Consider the following 22,331-nt stretch of genomic DNA (forward strand, 5'->3'; position numbering starts at 1 on the left):
GCCAGGGGCAGGGCTCTTGTGGAAATACCAGCCAGACATGTGGCTGCACAGGGAACCAGAACCGTCCTTGCTGCTGGCCTTGGGGCTCTGCTCACTCACCTGGGGCGGTGGAGGGCTCAGCCAGCCCCGGAACACCCTGACCCTGGGCCGGGGAGGCTGACTGCTGAGATGCTGAGTGTGGAGCAGCCCTGCTCACCCAGCCTGGCTGCGTGAAGCTCATCCTCCTCTCCCCTGCCTTTGGGACCACTGCGAACTCATTTAGTGCTCATTAATCTGCACCAGCCTGGGCTCAGTTATTATGTTATGGTTAATGAGTCACCTGTTGGCCTTCCTGCCTTGTTGTTGCACAGGAATGTGTTTTTCTAACAGAAGTAGCTGGTCAAGCACACGGAGCACAAGGGACAAGCTGCGTTCCTTCTCCATCTCCATCTCCTCCTGAGCTTGCTGATGGAGATCAGGGGAATGCAACGCCCTCACACTCCTTGCAAGGGCTCCTGGCCAACACGAGGGGTATTTTTTTGCTAATTAGGAATGGTTTCTAGCCAATTCAAACATTTTTGTATTGTATATCAATTACCCAGTCTTCCTAAACTGACTTAGCAGTTGTTTTGCATGGTGTGTTTGATTCCTTGTGGAGTAGCACGGACTCATTTTTAATTATACAATAACTCTCTGTTTTTATGTGACTTTTAGTAGTTTTGAGTCTGTGGTTTCTAAAGGGGCTCATTTACAGCACATTGTACCTTTAATTTCTTCCATTATCTACTAGCATTCCCTGGATTCCTGGGTACTGAATGCTCACTTGAGGTTCCTGACAGTCGTATGGCACTGTATTTCCATTTCCCTCGCCCAGAGAGTGTCATCTTCTCTGTGGATATGAATAGGCAAAGCAGACTGGCCCGGGATGCTGGAGACTAAACATGCTGCTTGTGCCTTCTCCAGGGACAAAAGGGAAAGCAGTGGTGTCCTGCACTGCACAGAGCCCTCTGGGCAGGGCAGGTGGGCTCCTTGTGTTCCAGGGCTTTGGGGCTCGGGAGGGACTGCTGACATCGCTCCCCATCGCCCTCTGCTCCCTCTCTCCATCAATGTTCTGTATTTGAACACAGATCTCGCTTCTGATCTTCCCAGTTCACCCGGGCTGATCCTCGTCCCGACCTTCTCGTCCCGAGTCCTCCCATCCCTCCCGCTGTCCTGCCCCTCTCTCCCTGCTGTTCCTGGCAGGCTCATCCCATCCTTGGGAATGCTCGGAGCTCTCCCGGGTGGGCTCTGCCTCCTTCCCTTCTGTGCCGCCTGCCAGGCGCCTCTGTGGCTCCAGAGCTGCTCCAAATGCCCACATCTGTTCATCCTTGGCTCCTGCCCTGCCCGCCGTGCCCCTCTGACCCTGCCAGGGCCTCACCTCTCCTGGCAGCCCAGCTGGGGGGTGGCTTTGGAGCAAAGCCAGAACTCTCCTTCCTGACAGATGAAACTCTTGGCATTTTGTGTCAGCAAACTCGTGGTTTCTGTGGCCACAATTTAATGTTTCTACACCAGTTACTGAGGTGCTTCTTCCAAGCTAGATCGCAGCAAAACAGTGGGTAAAGAAATGCTATTAATTGTGCCAGTGTGTACAGATACAGTGGTAGAAAGCAGATCTTGTCATACTGTCCTGATACATTTGCTGTTACAAGATTTAAAAAATAATTTCTTAGGCCTTTAGTGTTGAAGAGAGTAGTTCGTGGAGTTAAATGTCCCTGTTGATATTCATTAAGATGGAAAACATGGAGCTAAAGAGTAAAAGGTTGACTTAAAATGTGAATTATTTTGCTGGCTTCCCCCCATTTGAGGGTGTTGTACCAGATTTACTAACTGTGTCCTACTATATTGCTGTCCTGCTGCTGGAGAATAATACCAGGTCCTGATGTTGAACACTCACTGGGAGTCCACTGTGTATCTGAAGTGTTACTTCTAGGAATCTTGCAAATAAATGCAGAATAAACAGCAAAAAATAATGAAAACTTTCATAATTTTAAAATAGTGAAGACAAAGCCCTCTTTTTATTTTTTTTTGTGCCACTCATCCTTCTGTAAAATGAATTTTTGCAGGGAAACGTACTCTTCATTCTCTCTATTTCACTGGCAAGTGGAAGCTGTGTATCCAGCCTGCTTTATCCCACAGTACATCTTGTGATTACAATGAGATCTTAATTACAGGGATGTCATAGCAGCACCTGGCACTCTGTTGTGCAGTGGGCAGGGCTGGGCTGCGTGAGGTTTGGGGAGGTCCTCTGGGCATGTGGAACCCTGCCATCCCTGCCATCCCTGCCATCCCTGTCATCCCTGCCATCCCTGCCATCCCTGCCATCCCTGCCATTCCTGCCATTCCTGCCACCCCCTGCCATCCCTGCCATGCCTGCCATCCCTGCCATCCCCTGCCATCCCCTGCCATCCCTGCCATTCCAGGCATTCCTGCCACCCCCTGCCATCCCTGCCATTCCTGCCATGCCTGCCACCCCCTGCCATTCCAGGCATTCCTGCCATCCCCTGCCATCCCCTGCCATCCCCTGCCATCCCTGCCATTCCAGGCATTCCTGCCATCCCCTGCCATCCCCTGCCATCCCCTGCCATCCCTGCCACCCCCTGCCATCCCCTGCCATCCCCTGCCATCCCCTGCCATCCCTGCCATCCCTGCCATCCCTGCCATCCCCTGCCATCCCCTGCCATCCCTGCCACCCCCTGCCATCCCCTGCCATCCCTGCCATCCCTGCCATCCCTGCCACCCCCTGCCATCCCCTGCCATCCCCTGCCACCCCCTGCCATCCCCTGCCATCCCTGCCATCCCTGCCATCCCTGCTACCCCCTGCCATCCCCTGCCACCCCCTGCCATCCCTGCCATCCCTGCCATCCCCTGCCACCCCCTGCCATCCCTGCCATCCCTGCCACCCTGCTTGTCACGCATTCCTGGAGCTGGAAAACAAAGCCACAGCACACAGAGCAAAGGCAGGCTATTTATCTTTATTTGTGATTCATGGTTTGTCACTTGGTGCTGGGGAGAGCCAGGAAGCAGCACATGGCGAATGCCAGCGTCCTGTGTCCCGTGGTTCCCCTCCCTGCCAAGGTGGCACGGTGATAAGGAGCTGCTGGAGGAGTCTGTGGAGCGATTGGTGTCCTGCTCTTGTGAGCAGCTGAGGAAACACTCGTGGGGCATGGTGGGTGTGATGGGCCAGTCAGCTCCTCCTGTTTGCACATTGCAGTGGGCTCGGGATGGAATGGGATGGGATGGGACAGGGGAACGGAGTATTTTCAGTTGTAAGGCACCTACTAGTCCCACTCACCTAGACTCATCTAGTGCCTCTGTTTGTGCTTCAGGACTGCCCAAAGCTAAAGCACGCTCTTTAGGGCATTGGCCAAATGTCTCCTGGGCACTGCCAGGCTCGGATCATGGCTGTGCCTGCAGGAGGCCTGTGCCAGGCCTTGAGCAGCCTCTTTGCTTCCCAGAGCATCCAGGTTCCAGGTCCCCTCCCGGGAGTCTCCGGCTCGTCCTCGAGCCAGGGCATTTCTGCCTCTCCAGATTGTGGCTGCCGGAGCCGTGCTGGAGCCAGAGCAGCGGGTGAGCAGGGCTGGGAGAGGCAGCAGCTGTCACCTCCTGCTCGCTGCCACCAAAGCCTCCGCTGGCGCCTGTGACTCAGGCTCGTAGCAGTCACCTCCAGATAATCAGCTCTTCTGGCTGTGGTGAATGACAGCTTTCTCCTGTCAGCGCCGAGCGGAGCCTCTGGAGCACACGCAATTGTTCCAGGCAGGTTCAGGATTTCTATTTTTGGGATAATCACATATTCTGTAGTGATAAGTTAACATTCTTAGTAATCCAGTGTGTTGTGCACAAAAAGCAACACACTGCTACTATGATTTTCTTCTTCAGATGCTGAGATTGATTTTGCTTTATTGGGATCATGTAATCATAGAATCGTTTACTTACATAGAATTATCAGATTGCTCCTGAATCCTGCAGAAAATACTGGAACTGGGAAACCAGTCAGTGCATCATCTGAACTTCCCATCAGCAGAACTCTGTGCTAATTTATTAAAAGTGACATCTCTGCTGATAGGTTCAAGGACCTGGTGAATATTCATATCTAGGTTTGTTTCCTGCCTGCTGACTCCAGCAAGCTTCCCAGATCAGCTGTAGTCATGGATACATGGAAATGACACTTTGGGGTTTGTTTTCTCAGTGGCAATGCCTTTTTACACAGTATTCCAAACATTATAGCAAAGAATTCTCCAAAGCTCTCCTCCTGGAGTGATGGCAGATGACGAGCACTTGCACATGGTTTAATTGTCAAGAAAATGCTGCCCTTCCAAGGGGCTCACAGTAGCTGGGCATGCTCTTGGTGACGGGAGGTCAGCCAGGGGGTTTGACTGCACGTGGAAAACATTTCATCTGTTGCTCCAAATGCTTTGGTCAGAAGATTTCAAACAGAATATTTCTGAAGCTGAAGCTGCAGTTTTGCATTGCTCACTGCAGCTCCTCTAGTAGGGGTGGTAGGAGAATTCTCAATAAAATCACTGCTTAAACAAAAGGCCCCCAGAGCAGGGAGGTGATGAGGAGGTGACACCACTCACGGAGCTGAGCCCTCCTCTGGGGACTTGGGAGGCCGTCAGAAGGGGTGGGGGCACCGGTGTCCCCACGGGGTCTGCTGTGGGACCTGCTGGGGAAATCTCGGGTGGATCACAGAGTCATTCAGGTTGGAATAAGATCCTTCTCCACCATCAGGGAGTGCAGCCTTTGACCGATCACCACAAAGTCAGCTAAACCAGCCAAAGGCAGGCGTGGGGCATCAGCATCTCTGGGGGAGGGAACTGCGAGCGCAGGAGACACAGAGTACGAGCTGGCCCACATTCTGTTTTCAGTTTCATTTGGCAAAGTTTTCTGAGCTCTCCTGCAGAAAATGTCCCACAAAAGTGACAATAACAATATTTTGGATATAAGCCTAGCACAAAAGGGTAATAGGAACTCCATGGGCATGCGTGGGCTCTTGATTCATCCTCAGAGATGACAGATGTGCATTTATTTAAGATCTGGGAGTGGGACTTGTAATATTTATAGTGAATTCTTTGTTCCCACTCTTCCTGAGTGGTTTTGGTCTCCGTGGCCAGTCAAGAGGCTCAGTGCTCATTGTTGACCACCTCATGCTGCAAACCACCAAGCCCATGCCGAGCATTTCTTCTCATCCAGACATCTGGCAAGGAATGCTGAGGGTCCCGTGCATGGTCAGGGTCTCATGGTACAGCTGTCAAGGGCTGACAGCTATCTGAGCAGGTGGGCTCAGTCCATCAGCAAGCTCCTCCTCACCTTGTCTTTTTTATTTAAAACTGATATTAAATTAAATCACAGCAGTGCTTTGGTATAAAAATAATTTTGTTTGCAGCAGCAGCTGATGGAGGCAGTGGCTGAGGTGTTAGAGCTGCACGATCATCTCTTGTCATTGCTCCTCATGCTGGCTCTGGAAAAACAATGGCTCTCTTCCAGATGGGTTTGCACAGAAGGGACTGGAGGCTGTCCCTGTGCCCTGAATGCTGTCCTTTGGCAGCACCAACACCAGCACGGCCAGCACCGGCTGAGAGAGGGAGCAGGGGCAGCAGCTGTGGGGCAGGGACAGTGTTTGTGGGGCAGGGATAGTGTTTGTGGGGCAGGGATAGTGTTTGTGGGGCTGGGACAGTGTTTGTGGGGCAGGGACAGTGTTTGTGGGGCTGGGACAGTGTTTGTGGGGCTGGGGCAGTGTTTGTGGGACAGGGACAGTGTTTGTGGGGCTGGGACAGTGTTTGTGGGGCAGGGACAGTGTTTGTGGGGCAGGGACAGTGTTTGTGGGGCAGTGTTTGTGGGACAGGGACAGTGTTTGTGGGGCTGGGGCAGTGTTTGTGGGGCAGGGACAGTGTTTGTGGGGCAGTGTTTGTGGGGCAGTGTAGAGCTCCCCCTGGATCCACAGAGGCCGAAGATGTATTTTAACATTTTAACCTGTACTAAACCCCTCGTTTTGTAACCTCATCCCACCTCTGCCAGGCCCCTCAAACACGTGAAAAGAAAGGAAAGCAGCTGCTGTCCTGCAGCTTCCCCAGAGGAAAACTTCTAATAAAAGCTTGGCCAATGCTCTGTAGTTATTTTCCTGTCTTCTTTTAAATGCAAGCTTATTTGTAGTGAAGCATTCACAAATGTAAATCCTTTTTTCTTTACCTTGTAGTGAACTTTGACCACTTCCAGATTCTCCGGGCGATTGGGAAGGGAAGCTTTGGCAAGGTAGGCTCGAGCTCTCAGTCTTGCATGGTTTATCAGGTGTCTGCTGTTATGTACTTGTGGTTTATTGGAACAGTAACGGAGCCAGCATTGGCTATTTTTGTATTTTTTTACGATGGCTGCTCAGTCAACACAGGAAAAATGTTCAGGAAAATACCTTGTTGCCATTTGGCATTGCTTTAATTCTTGGCATCTTGGTGCAACAGATGTGTTGTAAATTACCAGCACAATTGTGACCGTTTTACAGCAAACATTCTTTATGTTTTCAGTTTCCTGTGGGGATGTCTGGGTTGTGGGGGCACAGTGGGGCGGGAAGGTGCTGGAAGTTGTCCTTGGTGATTGACTGAGCTTGCACGCTGGTCAGAGGAGTTCTGTGAAGTCCTGGGCTGTTTTCCCAATCAGGAATCAGTTATGCTGAAGAGGTTTTGTTGTTTATTTTTAACTGGTTTTTCTTGCCAAGCATGTAGGAGGATGTGGGAGGTGATGATCAAAGAGCTGTGCATCTCTGGGAGTCGCTTACTGGTTGCTTCCCTGGTGTCAGTCCTTTTCCATTCCCCGCGTCTCCGGCTCTCCCTCCGTCCCTGTGCAGGTGACTCTGGGTGTTTGCCCCCTGACCTGGCGGTGCCAGCACGGCGTTCAGGGGACGTGCACGAGCCCAGGGCCGCCCTGGGAGCTCTGCAGCCCTCGTGTGACCCGTGTTGTGCAGTGAGCCAGCAGCAGAGGTGGCTCTGTGCCGCCAGGTGAGTCCCCGTGTGCGCTGGGGCTGGCAGCTGCCGTGGGCAGTGACCTCTGGGTGCTGAGGCTCTGTCACCTGCTCAGGGGCTTCTTGTGCAGGCTGGGGCCGTGTGCCAGCACTGGGGTTTTGGAAGAGACAGGCCTTGGAAATCGTGTGAAACGTGCAGTGCCAAAGCCGTGGAAGCGCCCAGCCCGGCTCAGTGGGCATCACAAGCGTCCCCACGCACCGGTGCCACACGCGGCACAGCTGGCTGCCTGCTCGCCTTCCCCCCTGTCAGCTCATCCTGGCTGCTTTCTCCCATCATACTCTGAACAAAAGCTGATGCTGTGAGGGTGAGGAATCCAGATCTGGCTCTGGAGATGACCCACGCTGTCCTTTGCCTTCTCCCTCTGTGGTAAAGCCTGACGAGGTCTTGTTCCACTGGACCACGGCCCCGGGAGCAGCCTGACCTGCTGTACTTGGACAGATGGAAGATGGAAACTTTGCAAAAGCAGAAATTTTCCAGGAGATCTGAGACCTGTTTGGTCAGAACACAAATTTTTACCAGTTACTGAAAATCTCTTTTAGGATACTTTATGTGTATGAAGCAGTTCTGGTGCTGAATAACAGCAGCAGCACAAAATCAGCCCTGGCTGCACGGGGAGGGTGCAGCTGTTCTGAGAGGCAGGAGAGGGGAGCCCAGTCCCAGAGCTGCCATCAGTGCTCCTTTCTGGAGAAGATGTTTCCATACAGCCTCAGTTTCCTGATGAACACTGGGAGATCGATTACCCTGCTCTGGCACAGCCCACCCACGTGAATTCCTGCTGGGCTTCCATGAAAGTCTGCCTGGGGCTTCCAGGGCTGATGAAAATGGATTGCCAGCAGCGTGCAAGTCACTGTGACGGTTTGAGGGGGTGGTTTGGAACACTCACCCCTCTCTGCAGCCACATCCCTTGAGCAAGGAGAGGTGAAAGCTTGCAGCAGAGCTCTGTCAGATTTCTGGGCTCCTGTTGAATGATGGTGAATGATTAAATACCAGCTCAGTCCCTGTGTATGAGGATGAGGCAAACAGCAGAAGGGAGTCTCCCCAGACACTCCTGGTGAGAACAGGAATACTCAGGGTCTTGTGTCTTCAGCTCACAATCAAAGACCAATCACTAACTCAAAACCTTAGTGGAAAAGAGCAGCTCACATTTTTGTTTCAAGCTGATAGGAGAAGATTCATACTTCAAATATAAACTTTCCAGAGAGGGAGGTTTTATTCTTTTAAGGAGCAGCACCCAGAAAATTAATTCTGCTCAAAACATGAAACAGAGAAAAACCAATTCTTGTCCCAGGGCAGGACTCTTGGTTTTGAAGAGAGCTGTTCCTTGTGGCTGCTCCCTGTGGCTGCTCACTCTGCATTTTGCATTGCAGAAAGGTTAAGTCTAGCACATGGCAGTCTATCAGGCATCAGAACTGTACACACACTGTCAACAAAATGCTGAAATGATTCATCTGTCATCTTTCTGGATACTTATGTCAATATGCTGAATTTCCTCTGACGCTGAGAAAAGCTTTTTGCGTTTACCAAGTCATTTACAACTCACATTTAATTACAGAAAACATAAAACTACCTTCCTGGCAAGTGTCATTAAAAATTTAGGAGTGACTTCGTTGCTTTGCTTGATTTAACCACTCTCTGCCCACGTTCAGGAGGATATTTAGGAGCCAGTGTCTGAGTAGACCCTCAGTGGGAGCTGTGACCCCAGCTGTGACCCCAGGTGTGTGACCCCAGCTGTGTGACCCCAGCTGTGTGACCCCAGCTGTGTGATCCCAGGTGTGTGACCCCAGCTGTGTGACCCTAGCTGTGACCCCAGCTGTGTGACCCCAGCTGTGTGACCCCAGCTGTGACCCCAGCTGTGTGACCCCAGCTGTGTGACCCCAGCTGTGTGACCCCAGCTGTGACCCCAGCTGTGTGACCCCAGCTGTGACCCCAGCTGTGACCCCAACTGTGACCCCAGCTGTGTGACCCCAGCTGTGACCCCAGGTGTGTGACCCCAGCTGTGACCCCAGCTGTGTGACCCCAGCTGTGACCCCAGCTGTGTGACCCTAGCTGTGACCCCAGCTGTGTGACCCTAGCTGTGACCCCAGCTGTGACCCCAGCTGTGTGACCACAGCTGTGTGATCCCATGGTGACAGGACCTGGGAGCAGTGCCTCTGGTGGCCCTGGGCACTCTGGGCACAGCATTTCCTCCCACGGTCACTTTGTGCAGCTCTCATGACATCCTCGTGTGGGAACTGAAGAAAAGGAAGGAAAAAGGAGTTCAGAAGTCCCTTAGAAGAGCCTGAGAGCCCCAGAGCTGTGGCTCAGGTGTATCTGCAATAAATGTCCAATTTCTGTTCTCTAGAGATGGGTTTAATCAGCTTTAAGGTACAGTTAATCAAATGAAGGTCAGGTTCAATTCCATGTTTACTCCAGTTAGCAAGTGTGTAATATTTTCCACACATAGTAAGGGTGATAGTACCTGATTTTCAGTGATTTAATATCAGCATTGTGTTGCTCCTGTTTTCCAAGCAGCAGCAGCAGGAGTTGCTCAGGTATTGGCTGCTCTGATGCCATTTCCCAAGGAGCAGCAGCCAGGAGAGGGTTTCTAGAATGGGGTGCAGTTTGTGGCCCTGTTTTAGTGGGAAATGTGCTCAGAGGTTCACTGAGACCCAGCAATCTCTGCAGGCAGTGGTGGCATTGCAGGACCAGGACCTCTGCCTGTTAAATTTGGCCTCTTCTGGCTTCAGTCCCCGAGAGGCAGCTGGGGGTGTTTGCTCCTGAACTCCTCCTCCCACCTGGGCTTCCCTCCTGCTTCTGCAGCCCCAGCCCCAGCTGCCTTTTCCAAGGGATAAGGAGCTGGATGGGGTTGTGGGAATTCATTATTTACACTTCACTGCTGTGAAGAAATACGAGCACATCTGAAGTTTTTCAGCATGGATTTGTGCCTTTGTGTGCCATTGGAAATCAGGGATTAAACCAGGGATGGGGCTGGAATGAGCAGCAGCAGGAAATGGAATCTTCCAGAGGGAACCAGTATACCTGGGGCAGGTGCTGCAGGCCCTTGGGGGCTCTCAGCTGGCTCCAGAGGGGCCTGGGGGTCCTGGTCCCTGTGCCCAGCTCCACACTGACCCTCCCAGGGTCCCTGGCTGTGTGTGGGTTGCTTTGTACAAGTACTTCAGCTTCAGGATTTTGTTGCTTTAATAATTCACACAGCCTGGAGCTGGATACAGAAAGGCTTTAATCCATTTTCTAAAGGTCACAGATGCCCACCCAGTAGCTGCACCATAAATAAAATGCCCTTCAAGTCTATTCTCAACTGAATCCCTCTTTGACATCAACACTAGCTTGATCCATTTTCTTTTTTCCCAGCTTTATAAATGTTGGATTTTTCCCCATAAAGAAAGGCTGGAAACTTAATCCCTTGATATTTAGCTGCCACACATATTTTTTTCCCTTGATTTTTCCTTTGATTGATTTTTCCTTTATTGTCCTGGATCTCACATGTGGCTGAGGGTTTGCCAGAGCCACAGGCAGGGGCTGGACACAGGCTGGACACTGCTCCTGGTGCTCCATCACACACCATGCCATTGGCAGGCCCCAGGGTGCCTGGGCTTTGTCAAAGGGCAGCCTGCTCATGGAGAGGGCACAGCCAGGTGAGGGGTGTCTGTGGGTCCTGGGGTGGGGAGAGCTGCTGGTGCTGGGCCATCCAGTGCTGGTCAGGCCCCCCTGCCTGGCCCAGGGAGTCCTGCAGGATGCAGGAGATGGGCAGCTGCAGCAGGAGTGATGTGAAGGACATTAAGACTGGGGAGAGGTTCATCCCCAGAGGTGCTGGCACTGCCCGGGGAATGGGCACTGAGGCTCTCAGAGCTCCAGGAGCCTTAGGACAGCACTCCAGGGATGCACAGGGGGGATTGCTGGTGGGTCTGGGCAGGGCCAGGGGCTGGACTCCTTGTGGGTCTTTTCCAGCTCAGGATATTCCATGGTTCTGTGATTCTCTGATTCCACAGCACGCTCCACCATTGCATCCAGCACAGGAGCAGCTGCCTGGGCTGGGGACAGTGGCCAGGAGCAGGGTGTGAGAAAGCACAGAGCACACACAGGGGGATCCTCCCTCTGGTACCATCTCCCAGGTTGTACCAAGTGATTTTTCTTCTTTCCTGGATGTTGCTGCACTGTGAGTGTGTCATCGGTGGAAGCCATGGGAGGGAATGGCAGAGCATGAAAGGTGCAGTGGTGATGGGGTCCAGCACCTCCTCACTGTCTGCATCTCAGGCAGCAGCAGGAAAATTACAGAGTGGGAAGTGCCACTGAAGGGTCTGGAGCGACTGGGGGAGCAGTGAGCTCAGCTGGGAGGAGCTGGGGATTATCCTGCCCTTCCCCACTGGGGACATGTTTGGGTTTCTGAGAGATCAGACTTCAAAAGACCAGGATTTATCAATCCAGCTGACCACTTTTGTTATTATTATACACCCGGTGCCTTATTAACATTTGCATTCGAAGCTGCCTGGGGTTTCTTTGAGCCCCATCATTCCCTGTGGGTGAGTCAGGCTGGTGTGGGAGTGCAGGTGGGATGGGAGGTGCGATGGACCCTCATTCCAGCAGCCAGGGACCTGTGGACAGGAAAGAGCAGAGGGCAGAGCATCGTCCTCCACACAAACAAGCACTGCTAGCCCTGGGCCAGCCCTGCAGGGCTCCACGGGGGCTGGCACTGCTGGCAGCGGTGCTGGAGCGTGGCAGGGGCTCAGGGCAGGTGGGGACGAGGTGTTTGGTGTCCCCAGGGTGCTGGGCTGTGGCACAGATGCCCTGTGGTGCTGGCTGGACGGGCAGCACGGGCAGCGGCTCCGCACAGTCTGGGAGCAGAGCGGCATCCGCAGCTGGACCACAGGGAGAGAGCTCTCTGTGCCAGCAGGAGTGTTTTCTCTCCTGAACTCCTGTGTGTGCATCGAGCCTCCACAGCACTTGGCTGCTCAGATGCTTCCTGGCTCTTAGATGAGTTTTTTCAGCATTAAATTCCGAAACAAAATCCACCACACCCTCCCCACTCCCCCTCCACTCCTGAACCCAAAAAGATCTCATTTTGAGGTCTTTGATTAAGGAAACCTTTTTGTGGAGCAACATATGCTGCCTGCTGAGTGGCAGATGGGGCTGGAGCCAGCCCTGACCCTTTGTCAGAAGAGGGGTAAGAGATGGAGAGGTTACAGGAGGAGGACGAGGAGCTGCAGAGGGAGCAGAGGAGGATGGAGCTGGGTCAGGGTGACCTGGCTTTGGAGACGTATTGGAATGGGCTACCCAGGGAGGTGGTGGAGTCCTGGCTGTGGACTGACAGGACATGGCATTCAGTGCTCTGCTCTGGTTGGGTGATGTTTGGCCAAAGGTAGGACCTCGATCTTGGAGGTCTTTTCCAGCTGAAAGGATTCTGTGATTCTGAGGCACAGCCTAAATGCTTCATGGAATTCTGTAAACATTCACCCACCTGTAAGGACAAAGAGCAGAATGCTTTGGCATTGATGAGATTAATAATTGGAAGTGTGATGATTGTTGTGTTAGCACTGCCCTCAGGAGAAGCTCCCGTTGTGTTGTGTGCTGCTGGCAGAGCTCCTCCTGCCCTCAGTACGGCCCACGCCAAGTAAAAAACTCATCCTTTGTCACTAATGATAATTATAATTTTCTCAGAGGCTGAAATGTGACCAGCATTTGGATCTTGTTTTCATTCTGACAAGCCATCATAGCCCACACCCCCAGCAGCTCGTAAATGGAACTGAGAGGTGGAAGGTTCCAGCGTCAGATGCAGCTTTTGGCAACAATAAAATTGAAGCTGTGTTGGACATCGAGGTCATCTACAGGTCCTTGGAAGCTGCAGCTGGTGATTTTGGGATGTTGTGTTAGTGCTCATGGTTGGACAATCCAATTACAAACCACTTAATGTCATAAATGATAAGGAGCAGTGTCCTCGGTTCCTATGAAATTATGGATGCATCATCATGATACAGCAAATAGAGTTTATTAAGGAAAACACTGCCTGGGTTTGTCCAGGGCATTACGGGTGCACCCTGTTGTTACTCTGGGCAGTGGTGTCTGTGGAAGGAGATTTTCTCCTCTTCTTCACAGGATTTATTTCTTCTTGTGGGTCTAAAGTTCATGAATCCTAATTGAAGTGTCTGTGCACTGCTTAGAAACTGATCTGAATCTCGTGGGAGTTGTATGGACACAGCTCCAAAAGGCTGGACACAGTTCTGCTCTGGTTTTTCTGCGGTGAAGGCAGGAGCTGCCCACAAGCCACTACAAGGCCGTTGGGAATTCCTGTGTCTCAGCAATGAATTAAAGATGGAGCATGAAAAATAGAAGCAGAAGCTGATGCAAACGGTGCACAAGTGACAGCAGAAAGGAGTGTTGTGGCGAGGGGTTTGGCTTTGCTGCAGTTTGAGGGACCCACAGCCTGTGCTGGGCACTGGAGCCAGCAGTGCCACGGGCCAGGGCCTCATGTGGGTTTGCTAGGCAGTGTCCTTCCCAGGGATGGGCACTCCAGGAGCTTTCGTCCCTCCCAGTTCTCCTGCCAGCCTTTCACCTTTGAAATCACCTCTTTTGCTGCTGAGGTGGTGATCTGCCTTGTTCCCAGACGAACGATGTGGCTGGGCTGCGGGGACGGGCAAGGAGAAGATGTGGGAAAAGCTGTTGTGGGACAGAGGTGGATCAGAGATCCGGAGTGGGGGGCCAGGTGTCCCTTCCAGCTGAGGAGGTGCCCCCCCAGCCCAGGCGTGGGCTCAGCCGTGCCCCATGGCTGGAGCCCCACAGAGCCCCACACCTGCCCAAGCAGCTGTGCCTGCTCTGCCCCACAGCTCCTGCTCTGCCCCACAGCCCCTGCCCTGCCCCACAGCCCCTGCTCTGCCCCACAGCTCCTGCTCTGCCCCACAGCTCCTGCTCTGCCCCACAGCTCCTGCTCTGCCCCACAGCTCCTGCTCTGCCCCACAGCCCCTGCTCTGCCCCACAGCTCCTGCTCTGCCCCACAGCTCCTGCTCTGCCCCACAGCCCCTGCCCCACAGCCCCTTCTCTGCCCCACAGCCCCTGCTCTGCCCCACAGCCCCTGCCCTGCCCCACAGCCCCTGCTCTGCCCCACAGCTCCTCCTCTGCCCCACAGCACCTCCTCTGCCCCACAGCCCCTGCCCCACAGCTCCTGCTCTGCCCCACAGCCCCTGCTCTGTCCCACAGCTCCTGCCCTGCCCCACAGCCCCTTCTCTGCCCCACAGCCCCTGCCCTGCCCCACAGCCCCTGCTCTGCCCCACAGCCCCTGCTCTTCCCCACAGCCCCTGCTCTGCCCCACAGCCCCTTCTCTGCCCCACAGCCCCTTCTCTGCCCCACAGCCCCTCCTCTGCCCCACAGCCCCTTCTCTGCCCCACAGCCTCTGCCCTGCCCCACAGCCCCTGCTCTGTCCCACAGCTCCTGCTCTGCCCCACAGCCCCTGCTCTGCCCCACAGCCCCTGCCCTGCCCCACAGCCCCTACCCCACAGCCCCTCCTCTGCCCCACAGCCCCTGCTCTGCCCCACAGCCCCTGCCCTGCCCCACAGCCCCTGCTCTGCCCCACAGCCCCTGCCCTGCCCCACAGCCCCTGCTCTGCCCCACAGCTCCTGCTCTGCCCCACAGCCCCTGCTCTGCCCCACAGCCCCTTCTCTGTCCCACAGCCCCTGCTCTGCCCCACAGCCCCTGCTCTGCCCCACAGCCCCTGCTCTGCCCCAGCCCGATGGACTCATCTGGGAGGGACACAGCAACGGGAAATTCTCCTGCTCTCTCTGTGCTCAGCACCACTCTCAGCCCTGGGGAAATGGGGCAGAGGAGGATGGGCCAGGGAGAGGTCAGGCTGCTCAGGCTGTCACTGCAAAGGGCTCCAGAGAAAACAGCCAGGAAATGCACAGCAAGCTTGTGAGCTCATGGGGATCAGGGTGTGGGTTTTGGTGGGTCTGGGGTCCTTCCCCCCGGCTCTTTCCATCGGTGATGCTGTGGATGAGCCCAGGGTGAGGCGTGAGGAGCCCTCAGGTGCAACCCAGAGCTGCTGAGAAGGCCTGGACATTGTTATTTATGCAGTGTGCATAGCAGAATCACGCCTGTTTCAATAGTTCCATAAAATTAAAATATCAGGAGTGAAAATGCTGACAAATTCTAAATTTAGTGCTTTCCATTTTCATACCAACTGGCCATTTTGTTCTCTGAAATAAAACCGTAAGTACAGGATCACTTTGACAATTATAAATTGGCTTTTCTCATTTTTTCTTAATACTTTTTTTATTCTTACTGACCCATCACACTTGGGATGGACTATGTTTTATCTGCATGAGCCAGGATTCTACCTCCCTTTGGAAAACCCTCTGGACTGTAAGTCCATGAGATTTTTTTAAAGAAAGAAGAGCATGGAAAGAAACCATGTTTATTGAACAGAAGTCTTTTGTGTCTCTGCTTTCCACCCTCACCTCCCGTTTACTTACTATTTATGTCCAAAATCCATCGAGATTCCTTCTGTTCCTGTCGTTCTCTCAAGGAGTTGCAGTAAGATTGTTGTGCCATATTATTACTTTTGATCTAAAAATTGTTTTTAAAAGTAAGTGCTAAAAATTCCTCTCAATAAAGGGCAATGCAGTATGAAATACTTTTCTGTTCATGCACAGCAAGTGGTGCAGTTAAACCACAGCACCCTGAAGATTACCCCCCAGCAGCCTGCTCTCCCCAGCTGGGCTGGAGCTGTTTCCAGGATGCAGGAGCTGCAGCCAGCCCTCTCCCCAAGGTGGGATTGTGCCCCCTGTGTGCTCCTCGCAGAGGTCTGGGCAGCTGCTGCATCCTCAGGCTCTCGGATCAGCTCTGCTCTTCCCTGAAACTCCATTTTAGCCCCTGCTGCTGTCTTTGGGCTTCTCAGAGAGGTTGAGATTGGTGCCTGGAGAAGCTGTGGCTGTCCCTGGATCCCTGGCAGTGTCCAAGGCCCAGGGCTGGGGACAGCCTGGGACACGTGGCAGGGGTGGCACTGGGTGAGCTTTAGGGTGCCTCCCAGCCCAAGGGATCCTCTGTGATTCTGAGATTTGCAGGGTGTTCCTGGTCAGAGGCTCCCATCCCTGGAAATACAGAAAGATAGAAAGCACATCTCTTTATGCTGGTCACTTGAGGTCATTCAGTGCTGTTTGTGGGTTTGCTAGGGAGGCTTGTGGAGGCTCCCTGGGGACAGGCAGCCCCTGTGTGCCGGTGACTGCTGGGGCTGGGGCTGGGGTGGCTGCGGTGACGGGGAAGGAGAGCAGCCAGAGGAGCAGGGGGTTTGTCTGGGGCACAGCACAGCCCCTGGGCCCTCACTCTGGCAGGGATCTCCAGCTCCCCAGCCTCCCCAGCTGCCTTTCCAGGGCTGGTCCCTTTGTGCAGCCTGCTGGGAAACACCAGCTCAACGGAGCAAGCTCCTGCCAAGGGAAAATCAAGCATTTGGCTGCAAGTGGCACTGATTCCTCCTGAGGGTTTGTGCTGTGAAACACCAGTATCCCCTTCTTTCTTGGCTGAAAAGAAAGACCTGTGTTTATTTCCCTCAGAAGGGAAGCTTTGGTGCCTGGGGGTGTGTTGTGGCAGCAGCACAAACGAGGACTTTGGGGCCACTTGGGTCTCGATGCCAGTGCCCGTCAGGGCTGGATCACCATGAGCGATGAGGCTTTTCAAAACAGCACAGCGAGTGTTCTTGCCTTGGGGTCAGGGAACTTCAGCATCAATTTACCTTCAGAGATTAAATAAGGCCCTCCAATCTTCATTGGAAGTAATTAGATTTCTTTCTGTTCCCAATAGCTGTCATATATGTAGCTGAAGAAAATAATTTTGATCTTTAACCGGCCTATCACAGAATGTTGTCAGGGCCATAAGGAGAGACAGCTCCAAATACTAGACATAACTCAAAATGCTGTCACCCACAGGAAAATGCACAATTTATTCAGACAGTGCTCATTAGCTGTGGTTGTACACAGGGGTCCAGGTGCTCATGTAAATCTATGGAGTGCTGCTGAGCTGGAGGAAATGGTGAGCCCAGGTTTGGATCCACCCAAAAGGCAGAAAGATGGGTCACAGTGTCTTCAGGGATCTCTGCAGGTTGGTCTGAATTTTCATCATTCTACTTTAATTATTGAAAAAGAAAAGCCCAGCAGACATCTCTGAGCATGTGATTAAAGCCAGACAAAAATGTAGCTGCCTAACAGCCTTTCTGTAGGCAGTGTGACAGCTCCAGAACACTTCTCCTGGGCTGTCCTCCTCCCTGCTCTCCGCTGTGCCAGCACAGCCCTGTCCCCTTGGAGCCTCTCAGGGGGCTGCTCCATGGACTCGAGGTCAGTAAATCCACACTGTGCCATCCACAGATGTGCCCAGGGCTGTGGCCAAAGGATGATCCCAAATTTCTACATCTGTTTTTAACACTGGGTGGAGACCCCAGCTTTGGGGTGTCTGGCTGGTGACGAGCCAGCCTGCAGGGGGACAGGTGGAGAACCAGGACAAGGAAAAGCAAAGAAAAACTCCCCTCTTTCCTTTTTGTTCTCTAGGGCTCTCTGCTGTCGCTTCTTCAGTTTCTCCTTGTTTATTTGGATTAGTGTCTCTCCTGAGGAAAAGAAATCTACGTGTGTTTTGGAGCTTCAAGTCAAATAATCCCCCATATCCAAACTCAATTACAGAAACATCTGCTTAGTGTCTGATGGGACCTTATTTTCTGAGCGTGACATTAAAGGGAAATGCTTACTCTGAACCACCTTAAATTGCATTAAATCACAGCATTCAGACCCTGTAGATAACATTCTGCAGCCCCCTGCCATGATTTCTTGCAGGGAAATTAGGAAATGTTCCCTGATAGATACCAACTGGAAGGGCCTGGCCCCATTTGCAGGGTACCAACGGGAAGAGCTTTTCCTGACACAGTTTCAGTGTGGTGGTTGTCCCATTTGTGTGAGAAAGACAGAATAAGGCTCATTCTGGTTAAAAAAACCCCAAAAATCATGAGCAAACTTAGCTTTGCCTGTGTTTTGAGCCACTCCAGCTGCACACATGGTGTCCTTTGCCAGCACACAGAGTTCTGGGCACACCCAGGGGGATACAGATCCACTGCTGAGCCCAGGGAGGGCTGTGGTCCTGCACAGAAACTCAGGAACACATTCTTAGGACTCCAGATTGAAGCTGTTGAGATTGCCCAGAGCAGCTGGGGCTGCCCCTGGATCCCTGGCAGTGCCCAAGGCCAGGCTGGACATTGGGGCTGGAGCAGCTGGGACAGGGGAAGGTGTCCCTGCTGTGGCTGGGGGATGGAACTGAATGGGATTTGGGGTTTCTTCCAACCCAGGCCAGTCTGGGATTCTATGATCCTCTGATGCACAGCATGCTGAAGTGCTGTTGGGAACAGCAGGTGTTATTTTGGGTCAGAAGACTTTTTTGGCTCTAGCATAAGCAACTGAGAAAGAGATTTTTTATGGAAGTGTTGACACGACCTGGAAACACCAACAGGCTTGCTGTGAATAAAAGTTTCATCAGCTGCTGTTACAACTTGGCTGCAGCAAACAGCAGTGCTGCATAAAAGAGATTTTAATGATTTATGGTGCTCTGACAAACGAGTCCATCAATCTTGTGGAAAAGCACAGCTTTTCAGCAGGGAAAAACTAAAGTTATAAAGTTCCATGAAAAATATCATAAGGAGTGAAATTTGGCAAGGTGTCTGTAAATGGAAACAAAATCAGCACTTAAAGATGTGAAGGCAGATCTGTCAAACTGATAACCTTGTACTTAGAGCAGGGCTCCTGAGGGTCACACCTTTTTGGCAACCACTGCAACTTCAGAGGTTTAGATGGGACATTGGGCAGGAATTGTTCCTGGCAGGGTGGGCAGGCCCTGGCACAGGTGCCCAGAGCAGCTGGGGCTGCCCCTGGATCCCTGGCAGTGCCCAAGGCCAGGCTGGACATTGGGGCTGGAGCAGCTGGGACAGGGGAAGGTGTCCCTGCCATGGCTGGGGTGGGATGGGTGGGATTTGGGGTCCCTCCAACCCAAACCCTTCAGTGAGTCCGTGCTCCTGTGAGCTGGATGGAAAGGCTGAGGAGTGCTGTTGTCACAGGCAGCAGCCCTCCCACGTTGGTGTCCCCTGGGCTGGGTCACTGGCACATGGAAATGTGGCCGTGGGAATGGCAGCAGAGGTCCTGCTCCTGCAGACGGGTCTTTGTGTGCTGGAGATAATGGCTGAGAGAAACACTGCCAGAGACACTGCTGCCAGAGCTGTGCCCAGGACAAAGTGCTGCTGGAATAAGCTGCTCAGTCAAGCAGTGAAGGGTTTTGACTGGTTCAAATTAAGTTTTGATTGAGGATCAGAGGGAGTTTGGGTTCCGTTCTGGGCCGAGTGTCACTGGCACGGGCAGGTTGTGTGCAGCTGCAGCCCCGGCCCAGGAGCTGGTGCCACGGGTCCCTCTGGCTGTTAGCAGACCCCTTCCCACTAAGGGTCTGACAGGATCTGCCATGCCCAGAGCTCCCTCCCAGGAGCAGCCCTGAAGGGATGGAGAGGAGCTGCTCCTGCAGGCGCTGGCAGCCTTCAGCTTCAGTCCCTGGTGCTCATGGCACCGAGCTGTGGGTCAGCATTGTGCAGGAGGAGCCATTCCCAGGGACCAGCAGCATCCCTGAGGGGCTGTGTGCCCCTTGGGGGCTGCTGGTGCAGGGGAGCTGCTCCTGGGGTACCTGTGGGAGATGCTTCATCCAGCTGTTCCTGTGGTTCCTGTGCTCAGGGAACCCTGAATTGTCTGAATTGTCACTGCAGGTACACCTGCCAGGCAGCTTTAGCCTTTGTTCTCTTGGCTATGCCTAAAAAAAATTGATCAGCCAATTTTATCCTTAATATTTGTGAGGATTGTAGAACAAATGATTATGAACTTTTTGATTACCAGTATTTCAAGATGCTAATTACCAGGGAAGGGTTGTATTTCAATTTCAATTTCAATTCAATTTCAATTCAATGGCACTATCATAATACAGGATGGATACACAGATGCATTTGAATGCCAGGGGAAGCAGTTCTGTGTCCTGTGCAGCTGTGGCCATGTCCAGAACAGAGTGATCCTTGTTTGCAGCTTTCCTGACAGCAGCTGAGAGTTTAAATGATTTCATTTATTTATTTATTAATAGATAATTGGCAAGATTCTGTGTGCAGTTCTTGGTACAAGAGCAAAGCACAGGGGTCCTAGGAATGCTGGGTGACAGGGATTTCCCTCCAGCCACTTCCTAAAGGATGGAAACCCTGGGAAAAGGGAATCATGTCTTGGTGTAAGAGTTGAGCCATTCAAGGAGAACTTGGCTAAAGGAGATGAACTTGTTAGAAGTCAATATTGAGGTTATCCTTTCAGCAGTGCATAGGTGCAGTGAAGCCCCTCTCACCTGCTTTACTCTTTTCTCAACAAGCTCAGGAAGGCAGTGAACACAACTGTGCAGCCTGTCCTGGCCCTTGCAGTCTGTCTCCAAAGTAAAATTTAGTGTTCAGAAATGAAATCAGTTGTCAAAAAAGCTTGAGCTGTTTCTACATCAAGGTGAGTGCCTTCCCACTGCTTCTGGTCCTTCAGAATGACAGACTTAGTTCTTCCAGAGGCTGCAAATGTCCCATTTCCCCAGCACCCCCTGAGGCTGCTGCCGTGCTTCCCCCACAGCAGAGACTCCTTTCCCCACGCAGTCCCAGAGCCTGCTGATGTTTCTGGCTGCCATGGGCAATTTCATGTTAATGCTCTGCATTTCAAATTTCAGCCTTTCTGGTAAATGGCAGTTCTATAGATATGGGGGAAAACGGGAGGCATAAATACCCAGCAGAAGCTGGAGGGGAAATCAATGTGTGGGCAAGGTGCAACCACTGCAAATAAGCATTTTTATAAACCAGAGCAGTGCCTGGCCACCGTTCAGAGCTGGGTGGGATTAAGGTGTTTGATGGAGGTGTGTAGTGTTGGCTGACTCTAAGCCTTGACTCTGCTCTGAAAACAAAAAGAGTGAAATCCAGGCTTGTAGGCTGAAATGTCCCCGTGGCTCTGAGCCGCAGTCAGCAGTGGCTGTGTGTGGAAGGATTACAGGGCATTGGGCTTGTCTTACACAGGCAGAAGCCAAAGGAGGAGAAATCCAAGAAGGAAAGCCACTGCTCCCAGTTCAGAGCTGAAGACAGATCCCTGAGTCAGCTGTGGGTTTGTGCAGCAGCCCTGATGGTGACATCCCGCAGGGGGTCACCAGTACCTTCACTTTGGGTGACCTCTGCAACTGCAGGAGGAAACAATGTCCATGTGCAGCCCCACGATTTACCAGCTGCGTGGATCCTGCCCAGAATGCAGCCACTGGCTTTGTCTGAGCCCAGGAAAACTGGGCTGCCCCTGACTAACACAGGTCTGATTAGGTGACCTCTCACTGAGTGGGATTTCAGCCTGATGGATTCCTTCCGAATCAGCAGGGCAAAAAGTTCTTGGATTTCTAAAGGAGAAAAGGCAGAGCCCACTTGAGGCATTGCACCAGGCTGGGAAATGTAGGGATTGAGATGGGCTGCCAGCTGGGGTGACAGTACAGGTGTTGTTACTGTCACAGTCCAGGTGCTGTCCCTGTCACAGTCCAGATGCTGTCCCTGTCACAGTACAGATGTCCCTGTCCCAGCACAGGTGTTGTCCCTGTCATAGTCCAGGTGTTGTCCCTGTCACAGTACAGATGCTGTCCCTGTCACAGTACAGATGTCCCTGTCCCAGCACAGGTGTTGTACCTGTCCCAGCACAGGTGCTGTCCCTGTCACAGCATAGGTGCTGTCCCTGTCACAGTACAGATGTCCCTGTCACAGCACAGGTGCTGTCCCTGTCCCAGCACAGGTGCTGTCCCTGTCACAGCACAGGTGCTGTCCCTGTCTCGGCCCGTGGGCTGCAGTGGGCCTGGCAGGTGTCCCATGCCGTGTCCTGGCTGGAATCGTGGGATCTCCAGCTGTCCCTGCAGGATGGGCAGCTGCACGAGAATGCTGGGGGTATCTGGGGCTCTGGGGAAGCTTTTCTGTGCCGTGTCTTGAGCAATCCACTCCCAGCTGCCACCCGCCTTCTGCCTCGCAGGGCTGGCTCCCTTCCACTCCTTTTCCTAATGGCTGCATTTATCCACCAAACATTCCCTTTGTGTAGCTGCATTGTCAAGAATGAGGACAGAGTCATTTCTGCTTCTTGCCCTGCTCTGCATTGTGGACTTGCCTGAAAATGGATAAATTTAAAAATGCACTCTTGACTTGTTACCAAAGAGATGTTTATTCCTTCCCCAGGAACAGATGCACGAACGGAGAAGAACAAAAAGATAAAGATGTGTCTTGTGTCACTG

General features: G+C 52.7%; 1 protein-coding gene across 7 annotated transcripts in view; it reads left to right on the plus strand.

The window, feature by feature from the left end:
* STK32C (serine/threonine kinase 32C) overlaps nucleotides 1-22,331 on the plus strand; it is a 71,902-nt gene that overhangs the window by 35,407 nt on the left and 14,164 nt on the right. For 4 of the 7 annotated variants that reach the window (XR_015290264.1, XR_015290263.1, XM_086901362.1 and 1 more), the window contains one exon: nucleotides 6,212-6,267. The exons of the other annotated variants lie outside the window; for them this stretch is intronic. Coding sequence is in view for 2 of the 4 variants with exons in the window: in XM_086901362.1 (XP_086757488.1) it covers nucleotides 6,212-6,267 (56 nt within the window). In the remaining 2 variants the exon portion in view is untranslated. The remainder of the gene's footprint in view (nucleotides 1-6,211; nucleotides 6,268-22,331) is intronic. 7 annotated transcript variants of the gene reach the window in all.

This window comes from Cyanistes caeruleus, chromosome 8 (genome assembly GCF_971803275.1).
Source record: "Cyanistes caeruleus chromosome 8, bCyaCae1.hap1.1, whole genome shotgun sequence".
NCBI lineage: Eukaryota > Metazoa > Chordata > Aves > Passeriformes > Paridae > Cyanistes > Cyanistes caeruleus.